Below are 23,219 nucleotides of genomic sequence, written 5' to 3' on the forward strand. Positions count from 1 at the left end.
GATTAAGATGTGGGTCAACCTGATCACCTTGTAACCTCCCCAATGCATAGAACAGTGCTTTGCACATAGTAAGCACTTAACAAATACCATCATTATTATTATTATGATGATGATGATGCCCTGGAGAGCCCAGGGGGTCTCTTCTTGGAACTAATTGGATGTGCTTCCTGTCCTCCTAAAGGTGTGGAAAGCTCCTTGCGGCAGGAAACGGGTCTGTCGACTCTGTTATATCGAAGTCTCCCCAGTGCGCACTGTAAACACTCAAGAAGTATGATGGATCGATTGATTGTTGCCCCTCTGGTTCTGTGATTCGGACTCCTCTCGACCAGCGCCAGCCAGGCGCCTCCGTCCCCCTTACAAAGCTGGAATGAGGGGAGCTGTGTGTACGTTGTAGCAGTAACGGTGTATATTCAGCTTGTACTGAGCGCAGTTCCCCGTACTAAATTTCAGCAAGTACATACAACGCGTGTTCCCGCACAGGAGCTTATGCTGATGGAGGAAGCTGACAAGGTACTGAGGTACGCGGCAGCTCTGGCACCGTTAGGTGTGCCGTTTTGCGTCCCACTGGCCTCTCCCCCACCACTTCCCTGTCCGAACGGACGCGGCCTCTCTGCCCTCAGCCCTCCTGGGTGTGGAACCGCCCGGAGATTCATCCCTGAGGTGGCGACAAGAGCCGGCGTCTCACCGGGGCGGCACCAGGTTGCCGGGTCGAGCATCACCCGGGAGCCAGAGCTGAGCTCCGAGGGTGGTTTCATCATCATCATCATCATCATCAATCGTATTTATTGAGCACTTACTGTGTGCAGAGCACTGTACTAAGCGCTTGGGAAGTACAAATTGGCAACATATAGAGACAGTCCCTGCCCAACAGTGGGCTCACGGTCTAAAAGGGGGAGACAGAGAACAAAACCAAACATACTAACAAAATAAAATAAATAGAATAGATAGGTACAAGTAAAATAAATAAATAGAGTAATAAATATGTACAAACATATATACATACAGGTGCTGTGGGGAAGGGAAGGAGGTAAGATGGGGAGGATGCCGCGACCCTGTTCTTTGCCGCCCGCGCCCTTCCTCTCGGGAAGGGACTCCGGTCTCGCTGAGGTGGCTTTGCTGGCTCCAGTACCCCCATTGCAACCTCCGTCCTTTCCCATCCTCCAGCCCCACCACGGCAAACGCTCCCCCGTTCGATGGCATACCTTCCTTGCCCCAGGTGGATACCGCTTCCTTAGCGGTTTTCCTCCAAACGGTTGTGAGTGGGAGCGAGGAGGAGGCAGGCGGGAGGGAGGTTTGGGAGGACCGCCGAAAAAACTGTGTTTCCTGATCGGTGCCGGGGGTGAGAGTGGCAGAGCTCAGACGTGGCCTCCATCCCCAAGGCCTCTTGGGACCAGTTCTGTGTTGGTGGTCGGTGGGGTTGTTTAGATCATCATCATCAATCGTATTTATTGAGCGCTTACTGTGTGCAGAGCACTGTACTAAGTGCTTGGGAAGTACAAGTTGGCAACATATAGAGACAGTCCCTACCCAACAGTGGGCTCACAGTCTGAAAGGGGGAGACAGAGAACAAAACCAAACATACTAACAAAATAAAATAAATAGAATAGATATGTACATCTAAAATAAATAAATAGAGTAATAAATATGTACAAACATATATACATATATACAGGTGCTGTGGGGAAGGGAAGGAGGTACGATGGGGGGGGATGGAGAGGGGGATGAGGGGGAGAGGAAGGAAGGGGCTCAGTGTGGGAAGGCCTCCTGGAGGAGGTGAGCTCTCAGTAGGGCCTTGAGGGGAGGAAGAGAGCTAGCTTGGCAGATGGGCAGAAGGAGGGCATTCCAAGCCCGGGGGATGACGTGGGCCGGGGGTCGATGGCGGGACAGGCAAGAATGAGGTACGGTGAGGAGATTAGCGGCGGAGGAGCGGAGGGTGTGGGGTGGGCTGGAGAAGGAGAGAAGGGAGGTGAGGTAGGAGGGGGCGAGGGGATGGACAGCCTTGAAGCCCAGCGTGAGGAGTTTCTGCCTGACCAGGGAAGGAGTGGTGAATTCCCGAAGAAATAAAATCTCCCAAGACGACTCCGGTGCGTGAACGATGTCAGAAAGGGTTCTGGTGGGGATTGCCGTTCTCTTCCTGCACCCTTCCACCCACTTTCGGCCTCGTGCGTGCTCGGCAGCCATCTCAGCTAGGTCCGGTATCAGTGCCATCTTAGGATGTTCCAGTTCTTTTAGACTGTGAGCCCACTGTTGGGTAGGGACTGTCTCTATATGTTGCCAATTTGTACTTCCCAAGCGCGTAGTACAGTGCTCTGCACATAGTAAGCGCTCAATAAATACGATTGATGATGATGTTGATGTTCCAAGGGATGCCCATCTTGGCAGGGTAAGGAGCCATTCATTTACGGTTTGAAACCAGCCCTATTCTCCCCTGCCGCCCACCTCCACCCTTTAAGCCCAGGATTTGGGGCTTCAGAAGCTTAAACTCCTGTGTTAATCCAGTCGTGCAGGTTAGAGGAGCAGCGTGGCTCAGTGGCGAGAACACGGGCTCGGGAGGCGGGGGTCGTGGGTTCTAATCCCGACTCCGCCGCTTCTCAGCTGTGTGACTTCGGGCAAGTCACCTCACTTCTCTGGGCCTTCGTTCCCCCATCTGTAAAATGGGGATTAAGACCGTGAGCCCCACGTGGGACAACCTGATTACCTTGTAGCAACCCCAGCGCTTAGAATAATAATAATGATGGCATTTGTTAAGCGCTTACTATGTGCAGAGCACTGTTCTAAGCGCTGGGGGGGAATACAAGGTGATCAAGTTGTCCCACGTGGGGCTCACAGTCTTAATCCCCATTTTCCAGATGAGGTAACTGAGAGCTCACCTCCTCCAAGAGGCCTTCCCAGACTGAGCCCCCTTTTTTCCTCTCCTCCTCCCCATCTCCCCCACCCTACCTCCTTCCCCTCCCCACAGCAGCAGCACATATGTTTGTACCGATTTATTACTCTATTTATTTTATTTGTATATAGCTATTCGTCTATTTATTGTGTTAATGATTCATTCAGTCATTCAATCGTATTTATTGAGCGCTTGCTATGTGCAGAGCACCGGACTAAGCGCTTGGGAAGTCCAAGTTGGCAACATATTCACTCATTCATTCATTCAGTTGTATTTATTGAGTGCTTACTGTGCTTGGCACATAGAAAGCGCTCAACAAATACCATCATTATTATAATTATTATTTTAGTGGGTGTTCGATCTGACTTTTGCTCCCCGGCCAAAGCCAGAAACCTTGGATCCGTTCGGGGCTCTGCTGTAATCAAGTTTAAAGTGGGAAGAGTCAAACTTATTGTCTGCAAGCATTCTATTTATTTTACTTGTACATAGCTGTCTATTTATTGTGTTAATGATTCATTCATTCATTCAATTGTATTTATTGAGCGCTTACTATGTGCAGAGCACCGGACTAAGCGCTTGGGAAGTCCAAGTTGGCAACATATTCACTCATTCATTCATTCAGTTGTATTTATTGAGCGCTTACTGTGCTTGGCACATAGAAAGCGCTCAACAAATACCATCATTATTATAATTATTATTTTAGTGGGTGTTCGATCTGACTTTTTGCTCCCCGGCCAAAGCCAGAAACTTTGGATCTGTTCTGCTGTAATCAAGTTTAAAGTGGGAAGAGTCAAACTTGTTGTCTGCAAGCATTCTATTTATTTTACTTGTACATAGCTATTCGTCTATTTATTGTGTTAATGATTCATTCATTCAGTCGTATTTATTGAGCACTTACTATGTGCAGAGCACCGGACTAAGCACTTGGGAAGTCCAAGTTGACAACATATTCACTCATTCATTCATTCAATCGTATTTATTGAGCGCTTGCTGTGCTTGGCACATAGAAAGCGCTCAATAAATACCATCATTATTATAATTATTATTTTAGTGGGTGTTCGATCTGACTTTTTGCTCCCCGGCCAAAGCCAGAAACTTTGGATCTGTTCTGCTGTAATCAAGTTTAAAGTGGGAAGAGTCAAACTTGTTGTCTGCAAGCATTCATTCGGGGACGAGGACCAGGAAACTTTTAGACTGTAAGCCCAATGTTGGGTAGGGACTGTCTCTATATGTTGCCAATTTGTACTTCCCAAGCGCTTAGTACAGAGCTCTGTACATAGTAAGCGCTCAATAAATACGATTGATGATGAAATGGAGTTCCAAGCTACGTTACGGATGAGAAGGTTTACAAGCTCCGTCCCGTCAGAGGGATGAACTTTGCTCCTCTGAGACTCTCAGAAGTTATCGATCAGCGGTATTTATTGAGGGCTTACTATGTTCATTTATTCAATCGTATTTATTGAGCGCTTACTATGTGCAGAGCACTGTACTAAGTGCTTGTAAAGTACAATTCGACAACAGATAGAGACAGTCCCTACCCAACAACGGGCTAACAGTCTAGAAGTCTAGGTGCAGAACGCTATACTAACGGCCTGGGAGAGTACATATTTATTACTCTATTTACTTTACTTGTACATATTTATTCTATTTATTTTATTTTGTTAATATGTTTTGTTGTCTGTCTCCCCATTCTAGACTGTGAGCCCGCTGTCGGGTGGGGACCGTCTCTATATGTTGCAAACTTGTACTTCCCAAGCACTTGATACAGTGCTCTGCACACAGTAAGCGCTCAATAAATATGATTGAATGAATACAATGCAACAGATTTAGCAGACACCTCCCCTACCTACAACAAAGTGATGAACTTGATCTCTTCCACGTCTCGCCACAACTTGACCCAGAGCTGCAGTGATAATAATAATAATAATAATAATAATAATAATAATAATAATGGCATTTATTAAGTGCTTACTATGTGCAAAGCACTGTTCTAAGCGCTGGGGAGGTTACAAGGTGATCAGGTTGTCCCACGGAGGGGTCACAGTATTCATCCCCATTTTACAGATGAGGGACCTGAGGCCCAGAGAAGTGAAGTGACTTGCCCAAAGTCACACAGCCGACAAGTGGCGGAGCCGGGATTTGAACCCGTGACTTCTGACTCCAAAGCCCGGGCTCTTTCCACTGAGCCACGCTGCTTCTCTGAGTGATCTTTGAGGCACGTGGTTGCTCTGAGCAGCCAGTGACGGTAAAAATAGTAACTGTGGCAGTTGTGAAGCACTTACTTTGTGCTGAGCACTGGGGTAGTGGCCAGATAATCAGGTCCCACGTGGAGCGAGAGCAGGTAACGAGCCCCCATTTTGCAGATGCGAGGACTGAGGCACAGAGAAGTGCAGAGAAGGTCACACGGCAGGCAAGGGGCAGAGCTGGGATTAATCAATCAATCGTATTTATTGAGCGCTTACTGTGTGCAGAGCACTGTACTAAGCACCCAGGTTGTCTGAATCCTGGGCCTGGGCTCTTTCCCTTAGGCCAAGATGGGAGCAGCCATCTGTCTGGAAAATTGCCACAGCTAGGGAATAGGATGTGCGGTTTTTCTGTAGCTGTACTATCACTACTACTCATAATACGATACTCGTTAAGTGCTTACTCTATGCCAAGCACTATACTAAGCTCTGGCATAGATATAAGAGAATTCATTCAATTCCGTCGTATTTATTGAGCGCCTACTGTGTGCAGAGCACTGGACTGAGCGCCTGGGAAGTACAAGTCGGCGACATAAAGAGACGGTCCCTACCCAACAGCGGGCTCACAGTGAAGCAGCGTGGCCCAGTGGAAAAGAGCCCGGGCTTTGGAGTCAGAAGTCATGGGTTCAAATGCCGGCTCCGCCAACTGGGCAAGTCACGTCACTTCTCTGTGCCTCAGTTCCCTCATCTGTAAAATGGGGACTAAGACTGTGAGCCCCCCGGGGGACAACCTGATCACCTTGTAACCCCCCTGGCGCTTAGAACAGTGAGCCCACTGTTGGGTAGGGACCGTCTCTATATGTTGCCAACTTGTACTTCCCAAGCGCTTAGTACAGTGCTCTGCACACAGTAAGCGCTCAATAAATACGATTGAATGGATGAATGAATGAACAGTGCTCTGCACGCAGTAAGCGCTCAAATACGATTGAATGAATGAATGAATGAACAGTACTTTGCACATGGTAAGTGCTTCATAAATGCCATTATTATTATTATTATTATTAGAAGGGGGAGACAGACAACAAAACAAAACATGTGGACAGGAGTCAAGTCATCAGAATAAATAGAATTAAAGCTAAACGCACATCATTAACAAAATAAATAGAATAGTAATCACGCTAGGCACAGTCTCTGTCCCACATTGGGCTCACCGTCTTAATCCCCATTTTCCCGATGAGGTAAATGAGGCACAGAGAAGTGAAGTGACTTGCCCAAGGTCACCCAGCAGGAAAAGTGGCAGAGCTGGGATTAAAACCCAGATCCCCCTGCCTCCCAAATCCATGCTCTTTCCATTAGGCCACAATTGCTTCTCAATTAGCGTCCTGTGAAATTAAGCCAAATTAGCATCACCTAGATGTCCACCTCTCTGCCATTCTCCACATTTGAGGTGACGGGCGTGTGAATGTAGCTGAGGGAAACGTTAATCACATGTGGAATTAGAATAGCATTTCTTATTGTTCCAAAGAATTTCTCATCATTTAAAAACATTCTCATAGTAAATAATGACAGGTACTGTTATGGCCATTTGACAAATAAGAAAACAGGAATGGCGAAATGAAGGCATCACAGTGAACAAGTGTTTTAGCTGGGACTGGAATCCAGCTTTTCTTTTTTCCAGATTCATTTTCTTTCCACTTACGAGGGCAGCCTCCTTACTGTGTAAATCACATTTCCTAATTTGAAAGCAATTGGTAGACCTGATATCAGTCGGCGCTTTTTACGTGAAGAATCAGCTGTGGGCAGGTTGCTCTTCAATTTTTTTTCCAGAACCTCTTTTATCACTTGGAACTTCCAGAAAACTTGAATCCTTTCTTTTTATGTGAAGAATCAGCTGTGGGCTGGTTGCTCTTCAATTTTTTTTCCAGAACCTCTATTATCACTTGGAACTTCCAGAAAACTTGAATCCTTGGATAGATTTTCATCGGGGATAATTGTAAAATGTTGTTGGGGATGGACAGCTTATCTTGGCGACAGGCCGAAAGTGCTATTGTCATCAGATTGGCACTTCAATCTAAGTAAGAGATATTTGGGGTGCGTTCACGAGTTCAGATCAGTTGGATGCCCTTAAGGAAATTTACCTGATTTTGTTGCTTCAAAAAATCAGTAATTGTGGAATTGAATTCTGTTAATGTGCCTTTTTTTTTTTTTAAAGAAAGCTTTTTAATACTGAGGTGAATCTTAAGCCATCTAGAAGTCTAGTTGTCCAAAGATACAGTTGTGGTTTTGTAAATAGCCAAAGAAATGCGGTCCAGGTATATTGTTCCTGATAGGCATCTGCGATAATGGAAAATGAATTAAGAAAATTGTTGAGGTGTTGCTGCCTTCGCAGAATTTCTCCCATGTCTAAGATGAGCTTGCGGCTTGCTTTGCCCTTTGGTAGTGGTATGGAGGGGATGGGAGATGCGGAAACTTTTTGCAATGGGAGGTTCTTTCGTTCAGTGGCCACTTAAAGAGCCTGGGATTTCTTCGGCTTTGGGGTGTCGTTAGAGATCACACCCTCTGATTCACACGTGGAAGGGGAGATTTTCCTGGACTGCAGGATAGTGGAAAGAGCGTGGGCCTGGGAGCGGGAGGACCTGGGTTCCAATCCCTGCTCCTGTCGTTAGAGATCACGCCCTCTGATTCACACGTGGAAGGGGAGGTTTTCCTGGACTGCAGGATAGTGGAAAGAGCGTGGGCCTGGGAGCGGGAAGACCTGGGTTCCAATCCCTGCTCCTGTCGTTAGAGATCACGCCCTCTGATTCACACGTGGAAGGGGAGGTTTTCCTGGACTGCGGGATAGTGGAAAGAGCGTGGGTCTGGGAGCGGGAGGACCTGGGTTCCAATCCCTGCTCCTGTCGTTAGAGATCACGCCCTCTGATTCACACGTGGAAGAGGAGGTTTTCCTGGACTGCAGGATAGTGGAAAGAGCATGGGCCTGGGAGCGGGAAGACCTGGGTTCCAATCCCTGCTCCTGTCGTTAGAGATCACGCCCTCTGATTCACACGTGGAAGGGGAGGTTTTCCTGGACTGCAAGATAGTGGAAAGAGCATGGGCCTGGGAGCGGGAGGACCTGGGTTCCAATCCCTGCTCCGCCGCTTGCTTACTGTGTGACCTTGGGTAAGTCCCTTAATTTCCCTATGCCTCAGTTTCTTCATCTGTAAAATGGGAGTTGAATCCCTCTGGTTTTGTTTTTTTTTAATTAAAGGAATTACTGCGTGCCGGGCACTGTATTAAGCGCTGGGGTGGATACAATCAATCAGTCAATCAATCATATTTATTGAGCACTTACTGTGTGCAGAACACTGTACTAAGCGCTTGGGAAGTACAAGTTGGCAACATATAGAGACAGTCCCTACCCAACAGTGGGCTCACAGTCTAAAAGGGGAGACAGAGAACAAAACCAAACATACTAACACAATAAAATAAATAGAATAGATATGTACAAGTAAAATAGAGTAATAAATATGTACAAACATATCAATCAATCAATCAATCGTATTTATTGAGCACTTACTGTGTGCAGAGCACTGTACTAAGCTCTTGGGAAGTACAAGTTGGCAACATATAGAGACAGTCCCTACCCATCAGTGGGCTCACAGTCTAAAAGGGGGAGACAGAGAACAAAACCAAACATGCTAACACAATAAAATAAATAGAATAGATATGTACAAGTAAAATAAATAGAGTAATAAATATGTACAAACATATATACATATATACAGGTGCTGTGGGGAAGGGAAGGAGGTAAGATGGGGGGGGGATGGAGAGGGGGACTGGACTCAGCCAATGTCCCACGGGGGGCTCACAGTCTTAATCCCCATTTTACAGATGAGGCAGCTGAGGCCCAGAGAAGTTAAGTGACTTCTCCAAGGTCACACCAGACAAGTGGCGGAACTGGAATTAGAACCCATGGCCTTATTCATTCATTCAATTGTATTTATTGAGCGCTTACTGTGTGCAGAGCACTGTACTAAGTGCTTGGGAAGTACAAGTTGGCAACAGTTGGCCTTATGACTCCTCACCATTTGGCTGGGCTCCTTCGTACTTAGCCAGAGCACGCCATATGGGACAGAGACTCTGTCCAACCTGTTTAACTTGTATCAATCCCAGGGCTTAATATATTGCTTGGCACATTGTAAATGCGTAGTCAGTGAATGGTTTCTTGTGTGCAGAGCACTGTACTAAGCACTTCAGAGGGTACCAACGGAGTTGGTGGACTCGTTCCCTGCCCATAATCAGCTTACAGTCTAGATAAATACCATTATAATTGTTCTTTCTAATGACAGTATTAAGCTATGAGTGTTTGGATACTGTTAGATTTCCACTGTCGTATTCATCTAATTGAGCCCCACGTGGGACAAGCTGATTACCTTGTATCTACCTTAGCACTTCGAACTGTGCTTGGCACATAGTAAGTGCTTAACAAATGCCATCGTTATTATTATTGTGGAAGCAGCGTGGCTCAGTGGAAAGAGCCTGGGCTTTGGACTCAGAGGTCATGGGTTCAAATCCCGGCTCCGTCATGTCAGCTGTGTGACTTTGGACAAGTCACTTCACTTCTCTGTGCCTCAGTTCCCTCATCTGTCAAATGGGGATTCAGACTGTGAGCCCCCCGAGGGACAACCTGATCACCTTGTAACCTCCCCAGCGCTTAGAACAGTGCTTTGCACATAGTAAGCGCTTAATAAATGCCATTATTATTATTATTATTATTATTATTATCATGCTTAGAACAGTGCTTTGCACATAGTAAGTGCTTAATAAATGCCATTATTATTATTATTATTATTATTATCACGCTTAGAACAGTGCTTTGCACATAGTAAGCGCTTAATAAATACTATTATTATTATTATTATCATCATCATCTAATTAAAGTCCTTAAGAGATTGTATCGTGATACCACAATCCTGTTGGCTTCCATTCGCAACCCTTTTTTTTAATCACTGTACCCTACTTTTTTCCCCTGCAGTCCTTGCCATCCAAGAGCTTGCATTTTAACTTGGGCAACTCAGTAATGGCGAGCCCTGCCTTATAATGGAGATGCCAATTATGTATTATTATGATTAACAATCATAATAATCATCATAATGACGATGATCTCAAGTTTCCAACTGACGTTCTCTAGGATTGGCAACTCTACATTATTGTCAAGGGCATTCTTTTGAACTTCAGACTGCGCAAGTCACTTCACTCCCCACGAGAAGCAGCGAGGCCTAATGGTTAGAGCATGGGCCTGGGCGTCAGAAGGGCCTGGGTTCTAATCCTGGCTCTGCCACTTGTCTTGCTGTGTGACCTTGGGCAAGTCACTTCACTTTTTTGTGCCTCAGTTCCCTCATTTGTATAATGGAGATTAAGACTTTAAGCCCTATGTGGGACAGGGACTGTGTCCAACCCATTATCTTGTATCTACCCCAGTGCTTAGAACAGTGCCTGGTACATAGTAAGCACTTAACAAATACCATAATAATAATAAATTATATATGATTATATAATAATTATATTATTAATAATATAATTTATGTGTTATATAATTTATAATTTATTATTATTAAGCAATATCTCAGCTGGGCATTTGACTCCTCTAGACTGGAAGTTTGTCCTGGGCAGGGAACGTATCTGTTATATTGTTATATCGTACTCTCCCAGGGGCTTAGTATAGTGCTCTGCACACGATAAGCGCTCAGTAAATACGATTGACTGAAGATCGACCCAAATCAAGGAGAGGGAGACAGCGAAAGAAGCAAGGGCTAAGATTTTTCCCCAGGCTCAGCTCGACATCTTTATTTACTTGCCAGCCAGTGGTTTCTGGGCAGTCTTTGAGTATTTGAGAAATCCCAGGAGGGGTAGGGTTAATTAATCTCTGTTCAGCTTTGTCATTCCTCCCACTATTCCAGATTAAAGGTTTTTTTTTTTTTCCCACCGTCTTGGTCTTTAGAAAGCAATTTCTGCTCCTCTTGCTGCTGCTTTTTATTTGCAGCTGGAGACTCAGCAGTTCCTAGGTAGCTGAAGGACGCGCCTTGGCTTGGGCATGAAAGTTTTTTTCAGCACTTTGGTTATGCGGGCAAGCGCAGACTTGCAAGACTAATTCTGGGTGTCATTTGATTTCAAATAGGGGTTAGAATTCAGCCTTATTTTATTTTTAAATGCAGGCAGGGTCCATATTTGGGGGCCATACTCTTCGCCTATCTTTTCATACTATATCTCTATATTTTGGGGGAATCTCTTCTAGTTAGATTATTTTGTTTAATGGTATTTGTTATGTGCTTATGTGTCAAGCACTGTTTGAAGTGCTGGCGGGTTTATCAGGTTGGACACGGTCTCTATCCCATGTGGGACTGGCAGCCCTAAATGGTCTGTTTCATGGTACTCTCCCAAGCGCTTAGTACAGTGCTCTGTACACAGTAAGTGCTCAGGAAATACGGCTGACTGACTAAATTGGAGGGAGGAGGCTTTGATCCCCATTTTACAGATGAGGTAACTGAGACCCAGAGAAGTTAAATCACCCGCCCAAGGTCATAGAGCAAGCAATTTGCAGAGCTGGAGAATCCAGGTCCTCTGATTCCCAGGCCCCTGTTCTTTCCATTAGACAACACTGCTTCCCTATTGTATATTAATAATGATGGTATTTGTTAAGCGCTTACTGTGTGCCTAGCGCTATTCTAAGTGTTGGGGTAGATACAAAGTAATCAGGTTGTCCCACATGAGGCTCACAGTCTTAATCTCCATTTTGCAGATGAGGGAACTGAGGCACAGAGAAGTTAAGTGACCTACCCAAGGTCACACAGCAGACAAGTTATGTATTATTGCTGCCAGAGTTGTTTTGGGAATTCCACATAAATAATCACTATTCCAAAAGATGTTAAGCCGTGTATTATTGTTGGATTTAATGTATTGGTTTTAGTCTGTGTTAGAGAAGCAGCGTGGCTCAGTGGAAAGAGCACCGGTTTGGGAGTCAGAGGTCATGGGTTCTAATCCCGGCTCCGTCACATGTCTGCTGTGTGACCTTGGGCAAATCACTTCACTTCTCTGAGCCTCAGTTACCTCATCTGTAAAATGGGGAGTAAGACTGTTAGCCCCACGTGGGACAACCTGATCACCTTGTATATCCCCAGTACTTAGAACAGTTCTTCGCACATAGCGCTTAACAAATGCCATCATCATTATTATTATTATTATAATGAATTTACTGCATTTATGTTTCACATTTTAGCTGTTATAACATTAGGCTCATTCATGCCTTTTGTGTGTCCTCAAAGTTGGACTTTATATTTGGATCCTTCCCCCTCAAGGTTGTTGTGAGGAGAACAGGGACCCGTAATATAGATATGCAAAGTATTTTGAGTTCTTGTAAAGAAAGACTATAAAGAAAGATCTGAAGTAATGGTATAAAGGTATGAGTTATTTTTCTCTAGGCTCTGTACTTCCTTAAATTTATTTTGTACTTTAGGAACATCCCTCCAAGATGCCCTTAATTTTCTACCCGTAGACCTGCCTTTTAGGCCAATGATTTCGTAAAGTGGAGATTAAATCAAGATACCGACTTGCCCAGAAAATTACGGATTTCTTGGAGGTGCGGGGGATTTGAATAAGGAAATGGAGTTCAACTGGATGTAAGATTGGAGGATAATCCTGACAGATGAGGTGGCGTAGAAGAAAATGCCGAGGCAGTGCTGACGGAGAAGGAGCCAGAAGCCAGTCAGTCAGCAGTATTGAAATGCCCACTGTGTGCTGAGCAGTGCAATTGATGCTGGAAGAATAACATGGGACGACTGTAAAATACAAAGGCAGTTCCAAATATACGCCTGTTTCTTGATTCGGTTGAGTTCCATTCTTTGGAACGCGGTCGTATCTTGAGTAGTTCATTCGTTCGTTCAGTCGTATTTATCGAGCGCTCACTGAGTAGTTGTGCCGTGGGGTATACGTGCCCGGAGAAGCATGCGATTTGCTTGATTTCGGTTCCAGAACTAAAAGCGATGTAACCGCTGAGCGCAGTTGTCCAGTAAAAATGCATTCAATCAATCAATCAGTCGTATTGAGCACTTACTGTGTGCAAAGCACTGTACTAAGTGCTTGGGAAGTACAGGCTGGCAACATATAGAGACGGTCCCTACCCAACAGTGGGCTCACAGTCTAGAAGGGGGAGACAGAGAACAAAACCAAATATGTTAACAAAATAAAATAAATAGAATAGATATGTACAAGTAAAATAAATAAATAGAGTAATAAATATGTACAAACATACATATATACAGGTGCTGTGGGGAAGGGAAGGAGGTAAGATGGGGGGGATGGAGAGGGGGACGAGGGGGAGAGGAAGGAAGGGGCGCAAGCCATGTGATTTGTTTGATTTTGGTTCCAGAACTAGCAGCGATGTAACCGCTGAGTGCAGTTGTCCAGTAAAAATGCATTCAAGCAATCAATCGTATTTATTGAGCGCTTACTGTGTGCAGAGCACTGTACTAAGCGCTTGGGAAGTCCAAGTTGGCAACATATAGAGACGGTCCCTACCCAACAGTGGGCTCACAGTCTAGAAGGGGGAGACAGAGAACAAAACCAAATATATTAACAAAATAAAATAAATAGAATAGATATGTACAAGTAAAATAAATAAACAGAGTAATAAATATGTACAAACATACATATATACAGGTGCTGTGGGGAAGGGAAGGAGGTAAGACGGGGGGGATGGAGAGGGGGATCATCGTGTCCCCGCTTTCCAGGGCTTTTCTGCTACCTCCTACCTGCATCCCAAACGTGGCCCCCCCCCCCATTGTCCTCCCACACCCCTGGTGCTCCAGTGTTTTTTTTTTTTCTTTTTTCCAACTAACGGTAGTGACAAATGCAGCTACTAGGGTACCAGCTGTCCCCATTCCCCAGCCTCTTTGTAGCCTGTCTCCCTGCCCCCGTCAAAGTCACGGGGAAGGCAGCGGTGGTGGCATCTCAGGAGGTGACCATACCGTATCCTTTGCCCCCTGCCACTCCCCAGCTGACCCTGGCCCGCAGCTTTGGTCAGGGTGGGAAGGCGGGGCCGCAGATGGATTTGTGCATTTGTGTTGTAACGGTGGTCTCTGGCAACACAATGGCTAGTTTTGAAAAAGAAAGCACTGGAGCGGGAGGGGAGAGTGGGGAGACGGCGGGGGTGGTAAATTCAGCGTGCGGAATGGGGAATCGAAAGCAACTGGGGGCTTGCGGGGGGACTGACTGGCTTGCAGTGATGGGTTGTAACGGTGAAATGGAGCGAAGGTGGCTGAGGTAGGTTAGCAAGTAGTGTTGGTTGTATCCCCGAGAAGTGTGCGTTGTGCGATGGTTGTAAGCCAGGGATAGAAACTTGTATTGAAAAGGCGTAAAAAACCCAAAAGACAGATGCATGTAACATTGCACGTAAGGCGTCATTGATGATTGACATGACTATACATGTAGTCATGTATAGTCTGTGGCGATTGTGTTGCCAACTTGTACTTCCCAAGCGCTTAGTACAGTGCTCTGCACACAGTAAGTGCTCAATAAATACGATTGATTGATTGATTGATGTAGGGTCAATCAGGAAGGTCTTTGACGGAGGTGGACGTGGTTTAATTACGAGGGGGTGTAGGACGTTCCGGGACGAAGAAATGATGCTTGGCTGGAAATGAAGGTGGATGGGAGGTAGGATAGAAGAGGCATTTGATGGAGGATCTTAAGACCCGGGTCAGGAATCTTAATCAAAATGTAGCCAAACCAAACATTCCCAAAGTTGGTCAAGCATCTTGAACTTGGGTTATAACCAGTTCCAGCCTAGTGTTTCCAAAGGGGAATGGGTTCCCTCTTTGCCTCGGATCTTCCTCAGTGCCTAAAGGTTGGAAAGGGTCAGAATTGAAATTTACAAAATCGTGGAGGTGGGGAACAGGGCAGACGCAGACTGGAAATTCACCAAATGCCAGAGCACTAAGATGAATGGGGATCCATCGCAACGGGTTGGTTTAAAAAACAAACAAAAGGAAACGCTTCTTCACAAGGTGGGTGGTGAACACGTGATATTTGTTATCCTAGGAAGCCGTGCAGGCAGGAGGAATCTTAGGTTCGGGAACGGTTTGGGTATGTTGATGGATGAGAAGACCTTAATGGGTGCCAAAGGGAATGGGAAACATAGAGGGAGAAAGTTAGGAATTCTTAAACTCTGAAGCAGCACAGCAGCCATTCATTCATTCATTCATTCAATCGTATTTATTTAGCGCTTTCTGTGTGCAGAGCACTGTACTAAGCGCTTGAGAAGTACAAGTTGGCAACATATAGAGACGGTCCCTACCCAACAACCACGGCACTGTCCCTCTAAGCAAGGTGGCCAGCTTGGCACTTCGAGTGTGGGGATCAACTAGGGGCTGGGCATCGGCTTGGGGATGGAGAAAAAGAAGAGGAGAAATGGGATGGAGAAGAAATAGGGGTGGTGAGGAAAGCGGGGAGAATTAGAGGGGAAGGAAGGGGAGAGGAAAAGGAAAAAGGGAAGGGATAGGATAAGAAGGCACTGGAGAGTCTGTCCCCGACTGCTACCGAGCTTTTCTAAATGCTTAGTATAGCGCTCCGGACACGAGGGACTGGCTCAGTGGATTAGGCTGGTGCATGGTCGCCAGCTCAACCGGTGGTGGGTGGGCCGCAATGCTGGACGGGCAAGGCTTCTGCTGGAGCCGGGGGTCAGCGGCAGGCCTCTGGTCCAGCCCCGTAGCCCGGGGAGGTGAAGGGACCTCCGCAGATCCCGAGGCCGGGTCGGGGGTCACGGCCACCCGGCAGTAGAGAAGCAGTGTGGCTCAGTGGAATCAATCAATCGTATTTATTGAGCACTTACTGTGTGCAGAGCACTGTACTAAGCGCTTGGGAAGTACAAGTTGGCAACATATAGAGACAGTCCCTACCCAACAGTGGGCTCACAGTCTAGAAGGAAAGAGCCCGGGCTTGGGAGACAGAGGTCATGGGTTCTAATCCTGACTCTGCCACTTGTTAGCTGTGTGACTTTGGGCAAGTCGCTTCACTTCACTTCTCTCTTTTCTCTTTTCTGTCTTGTCTTGTCTTGTCTTGTCTTGTCTTGTCTTCTCTCCTCTCCCTCTCCCTCTCCCTCTCCCTCTCCCTCTCCCTCTCCCTCTCCTCTCCTCCCTTCAAGGCCCTACTGAGAGCTCACCTCCTCCAGGAGGCCTTCCCAGACTGAACCCCCTCCTTCCTCTCCCCCTCCTCTCCCTCTCCATCCCACTCCGTCTTACCTCCTTCCCTTCCCCACAGCATGTATATATGTATATATATTTGTACATATTTATTACTCTATTGATTTTACTTGTACATATCTATTCTATTTATTTTATTTTGTTAATATGTTTGGTTGTGTTCTCTGTCTCCCCCTTCTAGACTGTAAGCCCACTGTTGGGTAGGGACCGTCTCTATATGTTGCCATCTTGTACTTCCCAAGCGCTTAGTACGGTGCTCTGCACACAGTAAGCGCTCAATAAATACGATTGATTGATCGATTGATTCTCTGTGCCTGTGACCTCATCTGTAAAATGGGGATTAAGATTGTGAGCCCCACGTGGGACAACCTGATCACCTTGTTTCCCCCCAGTGCTTAGAACAGTGCTTTGCACATAGCAAGCGCTTAACAAATACCATAAAAAAAAGGTGGGGGGGCAAGGTTACCATGTCGGCTCCATCTCTGGGCCCTTTTCCAGTTTGGACAGTGGGGCCGGCTGCCCGTCCCGCCCAAAAAAGTCCGCGGGGGAAGTTCCCCCTCGATTCCCATGGAGATGGTGCCTCTGCCTTCGGGTGTCCAGCTGTCTTTGGCAGAGACAGAATAAAGGGTTGGCTGAACCATCGTTCTGACCCATCAACGGCACTTTCTTTAATCAATCAATTGTATTTACTAAGCACTTTGTACGGAGCGCTTGGGAGACTACACCATAATGGCATGTGAACCTTTTTTTTTAATGGTATTTGTTAAGCGCTTGCTCTGTGCAGAGCAGCATGTGAGAAGCAGCGTGGCTCAGTGGAAAGAGCCTGGGCTTTGGAGTCAGAGGTCATGGGTTCAAGCCCCGACTCTGCCAATTGTCAGCTGTGTGACTCTGGGCAAGTCACTTCACTTCTCTGGGCCTCAGTTCCCTCATCTGGAAAATGGGGATTAAAACTACGAGCCCCCTGTGGGACAACCTGATTCAATCGTATTTATTGAGCGCTTACTGTGTGCAGAGCACTTAATCAGGGACCCACTGTTGGGTAGGGACCGTCTCTATATGTTGCCAACTTGTACTTCCCAAGCGCTTAGTACAGTGCTCTGCACACAGTAAGCGCTCAATAAAAACGATTGATTGATTGATTGACACCCTGATCACCGTGTAACCTCCCCAGCGCTTAGAACAGTGCTTTGCACATAGTAAGTCCTTAATAAATACCATCATTATTATTATTATAACAGTGTCGATAGACATGTTTCCTGCCCACATTGAGCTTACGGTCTTTCTTCCGTTCTTAGGTGTCGTATTCTCTAGTCACTTGCATAATTCAGTGGAAAGAGCCCGGGCTTTGGAGTTAGAGATCATGGGTTCAAATCCCAGCTCTGCCAACTGTCAGCTGTATGACTCTGGGCAAGTCACTTCACTTCTCTGGGCCTCAGTTGCCTCATCTGTAAAATGGGGGTGAAGACAGTGAGACCCCCTGTGGGACAACCTGATCACCTTGGAACCTCCCCAGCGCTTAGAACAGTGCTTTGCACATAGTAAGCACTTAACAAATGCCATTATTATTATTATTATAATTGTCTCCACGACCTAATCCTTTCCTCCCTGCGGTTTTTGAGGGAAAAATGAAAGATTATTTTTGTAAGCAGTGAGAGTGGCATTTGTCAGGGGAGGAGGAGGCACAGGATGAGAGTGTCCAACAGAAGTTCCCACCACGGCAGCTGGTAACTATTTATCGTAGCACTGAAGAGTTCATCTTGGCCAACTCTGATATGGGACATTGCAAGTAGCCAAATTATGAGACTTTTTTCAGGTTGCATAAAATGACTCCATTACTTCATAACTTCATTCTGTCTTTTCCCCCTTCCCCCCACCCCCTTTTTTTTTTTGTATGTTTTCTCAGGACCTCAGCTGAATGCACAACTGGAAGGTTGGCTCTCACAAGTCCAGTCCACAAAAAGACCTGCTAGAGCCATTATTGCACCGTAAGTTTTCAGAATCCTCATCTTCGCCGTTCCCCGCATTGAACGCGAACCATCCCCCAGAGCGGGATGGGGGAATCCGAGGGGGACCCGGGCGGAGGAGGAACATTTGGTGGGTGGGATTTCCTCTCCTGCTGGACGCCCAGTCTGGTTGATGGGACCGGTTTTGGTTCGGAGCCACGTAGGGAGGGTGACTGATTGAGTGGCGGCGTGACGTCTGCCAGTTGCTCTGTCCTACGTCACTGTCGAGGCTCACCCACCAGTGCGGTTGGACAGCTGATTGTTCGAGAGAAACGGCGTGGCCTACTGGCTACGGGAGTCGGAATGACTTGGGTCTGTCTCCTTGTCTGCTGAGTGACCTTGGACAAGTCACTTCCCTTCTCTGAGCCTCAGTTCCCTCATCAGTAAAATGGGGATTGAGACTGTGAGCTCCGTGTGGGACAGGGACTGTGTCCAACCTGATTACCTTGTCTCTACCCCAGCACTTAGAAAATGGCTGGCACGTATAAGCGCTTAACAAATACCATTTTTTTAAAAAAAACATACGAATAAAAACCAAAAAACTGCCCACTAGGCCGGTGAAGACACGGGGCCTTGAGAAGTTCCTCCGTGGAATCAGGGTTAATGCGGCCCTGTTTGGCCAGCCCGTTCTTCATGAATGATGTCAGTGAAATGCTGCATGGAACCAGGCAATCTAGAAAAGACTCCATGGTTTGGGGGCAAGGGGGTTAGAGTGGGTTTTTGTGGGTTATGTGGGCCTTCATTTGTGTAGGGATGGCTGGGTAACAGGGGCTACTGTTTTTTGTAGCAGAGAATTGCTTTCCTTATCTTTGTTTCAGATCATAGCAGATCTTTTTCATAGCCAGGTACACGTCTGGAAAAACATGTAAAGTAAAAAAGACCAGCGCCACTGCATGAAGCAAGTGGCACTCTTCCAATGGGGGGTGATGACCAATTGGGGGAATCACTTTTCTTCCCAAGATTCAGTGATCAGCCTGTCCTTGAGAACAATGTAGTTAGGACTGGAGAAATTTGAGTTTTAACAAGTACCAACTGGCACGCCACTCTGTTTTCCCAGAAGGTTTGTAGTGTGGTAAATGGCCATTAAAATGCGAGTCTGTAGTACTGGCCCTGCTGCCCAACCAATATGTATTCTCTCCTCTTGGGCAAAGGAGAAGGATCCCACCTGTTCGTCTTCCTTGGGCAGCAAGGGCATTGGGAGAGATTATGGAGAGTGTGCCAGTCAGTAACCAAGGTCAACCACCCAATTCCCAAAAGTTCCCAAGATTTTCCTGTGGCCTCCTAGGGTCACGGGACCGCTTGTAGGCCTGCTAACCTGGAAGTAAAAGCCGGCAGTGGTTCTGGGAACATCAGGTCGGTGTTACCTCCTGCCTTGGGTACCTTCGGGCCTTGCCCCGCTGCCTCCATTGGTGACAGAGGTACTTGAGAAAATGGCGCAACTCCTGAAAGCCGTACATCTTCGGTTTACTTCTGAGTTGATGGCAGTCAATCGTAATAATAATAATAACGGTGGTATTTGTTAAGCGCTTACTATGTGCCAAGCACTGTTCTAAGCGCTGGGGTAGATACAAGGTGATCAGGTTGTCCCACGGGGGGCTAACAGACTTCATCCCCATTTTCCAGATGAGGGAACTGAGGCACAGAGAAGTGAAATGACTTGCCCAAAGTCACACAGCTGACAATTGGCGGAGCCGGGATTTGAACCCGTGGCCTCCGACTCCAAAGCCCGGGCTCATTTCCACTGAGCCACGCTGCTTCTCTCAGCCATGCTGCTTCTCTCAATCGTATAGAGAAGCAGCATGGCTCAGTGGAAAGAGCCTGGGCTTTGGAGTCAGAGGTCATGGGTTCAAATCCCGACTCTGCCAATTGTCAGCTGTGTGACTTTGCGTAAGTCACTTCACTTCTCTGTGCCTCAGTTCCCTCATCTGTAAAATGGGGATTAAGACTGTGAGCCCCACGTGGGACAACCTGATCACCTTGTATCCCCCCAGCGCTTAGAACAGTGCTTTGCACATAGTAAGCGCTTAACAAATACCATTTAAAAAAACAACCCCCCCCCCCAAAAAAAAAACCCCAAAACGCTTACTTTGTGCAGAGCACTGTACTAAGGGCTTGGGAGAGTACAACAGACACATTCCCTGCCCACAGTGAGCTTTCAGTCTAGAGGGAAAGGCAGATATTAATATAAATAAATAAATTACAGATAAGTGCCAAAGAGCTCAGGGGTTGGAAGGGAGGATGAATAAAGGGAGCAAGTCAGGGTGACGCAGAAGGGAGTGGGAGGAGAGCAAAGGAAGGCTTAGTCAGGGAAGGCCTCTTGGAGGAGATGGGCCTTTGGTAAGGCCCTCATTCATTCATTTAATCGTATTTCTTGAGCATTTACTGTGTGTAGAGCACCATACTAAGCATTTGGGAGAGTACGGTAGAACAATAAACACGCATTCCCTGCCCACAATGAGCTGACAGTCTAGGGGGGCAGAGTAATTGTCTGTTAGATATGTGGAGGGAGGATGTTCCGGGCCAAAGGGAGGACGGAGAGCACTGTATTAAGCATTTGGGAGAGCACAATACAACAAGAGTTGGTATCAGTCAACTTATCAATCAATCAATCAATTGTATTGAGCGCTTACTGTGTGCAGAGCACTATACTAAGCGCTTGGGAAGTACAAGTTGGAAACATATAGAGACAGTCCCTACCCAGCAGTGGGCTCACAGTCTAAAAGGGGGAGACAGGGAACAAAACCAAACATACTAACAAAATGAAATAGAATAGATATGTACAAGTAAAATAAATAAATAAATAGAGTAATAAAAATGTACAAACATATATACATATATACAGGTGCTGTGGGGAAGGGAAAGAGGTAAGATGAGGGGGATGGAGAGGGGGACGAGGGCGAGAGGAAGGAAGGGGCTCAGTGTGGGAAGGCCTCCTGGAGGAGGGGAGCTCTCAGTAGGGCCTTGAAGGGAGGAAGAGAGCTAGCTTGGCGGATGGGAGAGCTATTTTATCGAGCGCTTACTGCGTGCAGAGCACTGTGCTAAACACTTGGGAGAATATAATACAGCAGAATTAGCGGACACGTTCTCTGCCCGCAGGACGCTTCCAGTCTAGAGGAGGGATGGAATTTACCCTGCATGGACCGTGGAGTATGCGGCCCTTCTGTCCGTGCCTAAAGTCCCAGTTATCTCCAGGGTTTATAATCTCCGGGAATTATCTCCGCTTTGCTCCCAAAGTGCTCCTTCAAATTCTGAGCACCCCCCGCCAAGGGTAGCCTTTCCCAAGAGCCTCTCGGGACGCCAGACTTCCTGGTAAAGGATCTTTCCAGGGCCCGGGGCCCGGGTCTCGTGGTGGTTCTGCGTCTAGTTAACGGTTAAACCTGGTCATTAAAGAAGAGTAAACTGCTTTGGAGGTGATCATTTCTCTTGTCTGACTGTGTAGCGTTAACAATCCCCGGTTACGCAGCTGGCCAAAGTGACGCTACTTCCTTTTTTTTTTTATTTTCCCTCCAAAGAATTAATTCCAAAGTTGGGAGATAATCGTTCGCTACAGTTTTGGCAGTGGTCCCGCCCCACTCTGCTGATAGAGAAGTAGCTCTTTTGTTGTGATTCCCGTATCTCTCTAGCCTCAGCTGTTTGTTTCTAGAGGGGAGCTGGCAAACTGGTGTGCCGCTATAGAGGCTTCACCTCCCTGCTTTCCACCCATAAGCACCTAATCCCTGTCATTGTCCTGGTGGGATTTCCTATCAGGGAAGGGCAGGCAGGGCATGAGAATTCGTCTCACACAGCGATCACGGGGCTCCTCCCCCGGAACACGAAGGTCAATATTAAGGATCTCTCAAGTGTGAAATAATGTGGCTTTAAAGGCCTTGTTTTACAGATTCAGGGCCGTTGGGGAAAAAAGTGTTTTATGCCCCTTCTCTCGTTTTTCTTTCCATAACTTACTTCCTTACTAGGAATCCAAGTGCCTGCCAACTACTCGAAAATCCTAAATGCATACTCTCTGGCAAGTCTGTACGTGTCATCAACTTTTTTTTTTTTTTTTGGCTGTGTATATTTGGTGATAAGTCCATTTTCAGATTTTCTCCTTTGTCCCATTATCCCCCATGGCCATGGTGACTCACACTTCATACCTCCCTTGCAGTATTCGTGGAGTCTGTTTTGTCTCAGATAGGCCTTATCTCTTTTTAGCCTTCTGCTTCTTCCCTGTATTGGGGCTAAGTGGGCACATTTGTCATTCTTTTGATCTACCCTCTCGGTCATTTATTTTTTAAAATTTCTCAGTGCTTGTCTAAAGCGTGCAAGTTGAAAAGCAACTTTTGTGTGGGTATAAACCTCCAAAGATTCAACTAGCCTAAAAACAGCTCCCCTCCAAGCATAGAGGCAGAAATTTCCACATTTATTTATTTATTTTGATGTATTCTATTAAGATAGAGGTTGCTTTCCAGCTTTATGAGGTTGTTTCTTGCAAAGAAGCATCTAGAACAGTGACTTGCAAGGAATTTTGCAGTAGTTGCATGTGTGGCAATTAAACCATTTTGATAGGCATTCCTCAACTAATTTGGTTAATAATGAAATAGTCTAAGAACAGTAGTCGAGCCATGGTAATTGTTGAGTACTTGCTGTGGGCAGAGCACTGTACTAAGAGCTTGGGAGGGTAAAATACAGCAGAATTGGTAGACAAGTTCCCTGCCCACAAGGAGTTTACAATCTAGTGGGGAGGAGTTTGCCATTCAGTGGGGGCATGCCGTATGACAAGAGGATAGTGGGGATGGCCTAGATCGTCAGTCAGTCAGTCGATCGTATTTAATGAGCACTTACTGTGTGCCGAGCACTGTACTAAGCTCTAGAGAGAGTATAATATAACAATAAACAGACAGATTTTTCTCCCAAAACGTGCTTACAACCTAGAGGGGCA

At 46.4% G+C, this 23,219-nt stretch overlaps 1 protein-coding gene across 2 annotated transcripts in view; it reads left to right on the forward strand.

Annotated features, from left to right (window-relative positions):
* The window catches only part of MEMO1 (mediator of cell motility 1), a 97,975-nt gene that overhangs the window by 13,148 nt on the left and 61,608 nt on the right, over positions 1 to 23,219 (forward strand). For both annotated transcript variants that reach the window (XM_038772059.1, XM_038772060.1), the window contains exon 2: positions 18,205 to 18,286. In XM_038772059.1, coding sequence (XP_038627987.1) covers positions 18,205 to 18,286 — 82 coding nt within the window. The remainder of the gene's footprint in view (positions 1 to 18,204; positions 18,287 to 23,219) is intronic.

The sequence above is a fragment of the Tachyglossus aculeatus genome, chromosome X1 (assembly GCF_015852505.1).
Source record: "Tachyglossus aculeatus isolate mTacAcu1 chromosome X1, mTacAcu1.pri, whole genome shotgun sequence".
Taxonomy (NCBI): domain Eukaryota; kingdom Metazoa; phylum Chordata; class Mammalia; order Monotremata; family Tachyglossidae; genus Tachyglossus; species Tachyglossus aculeatus.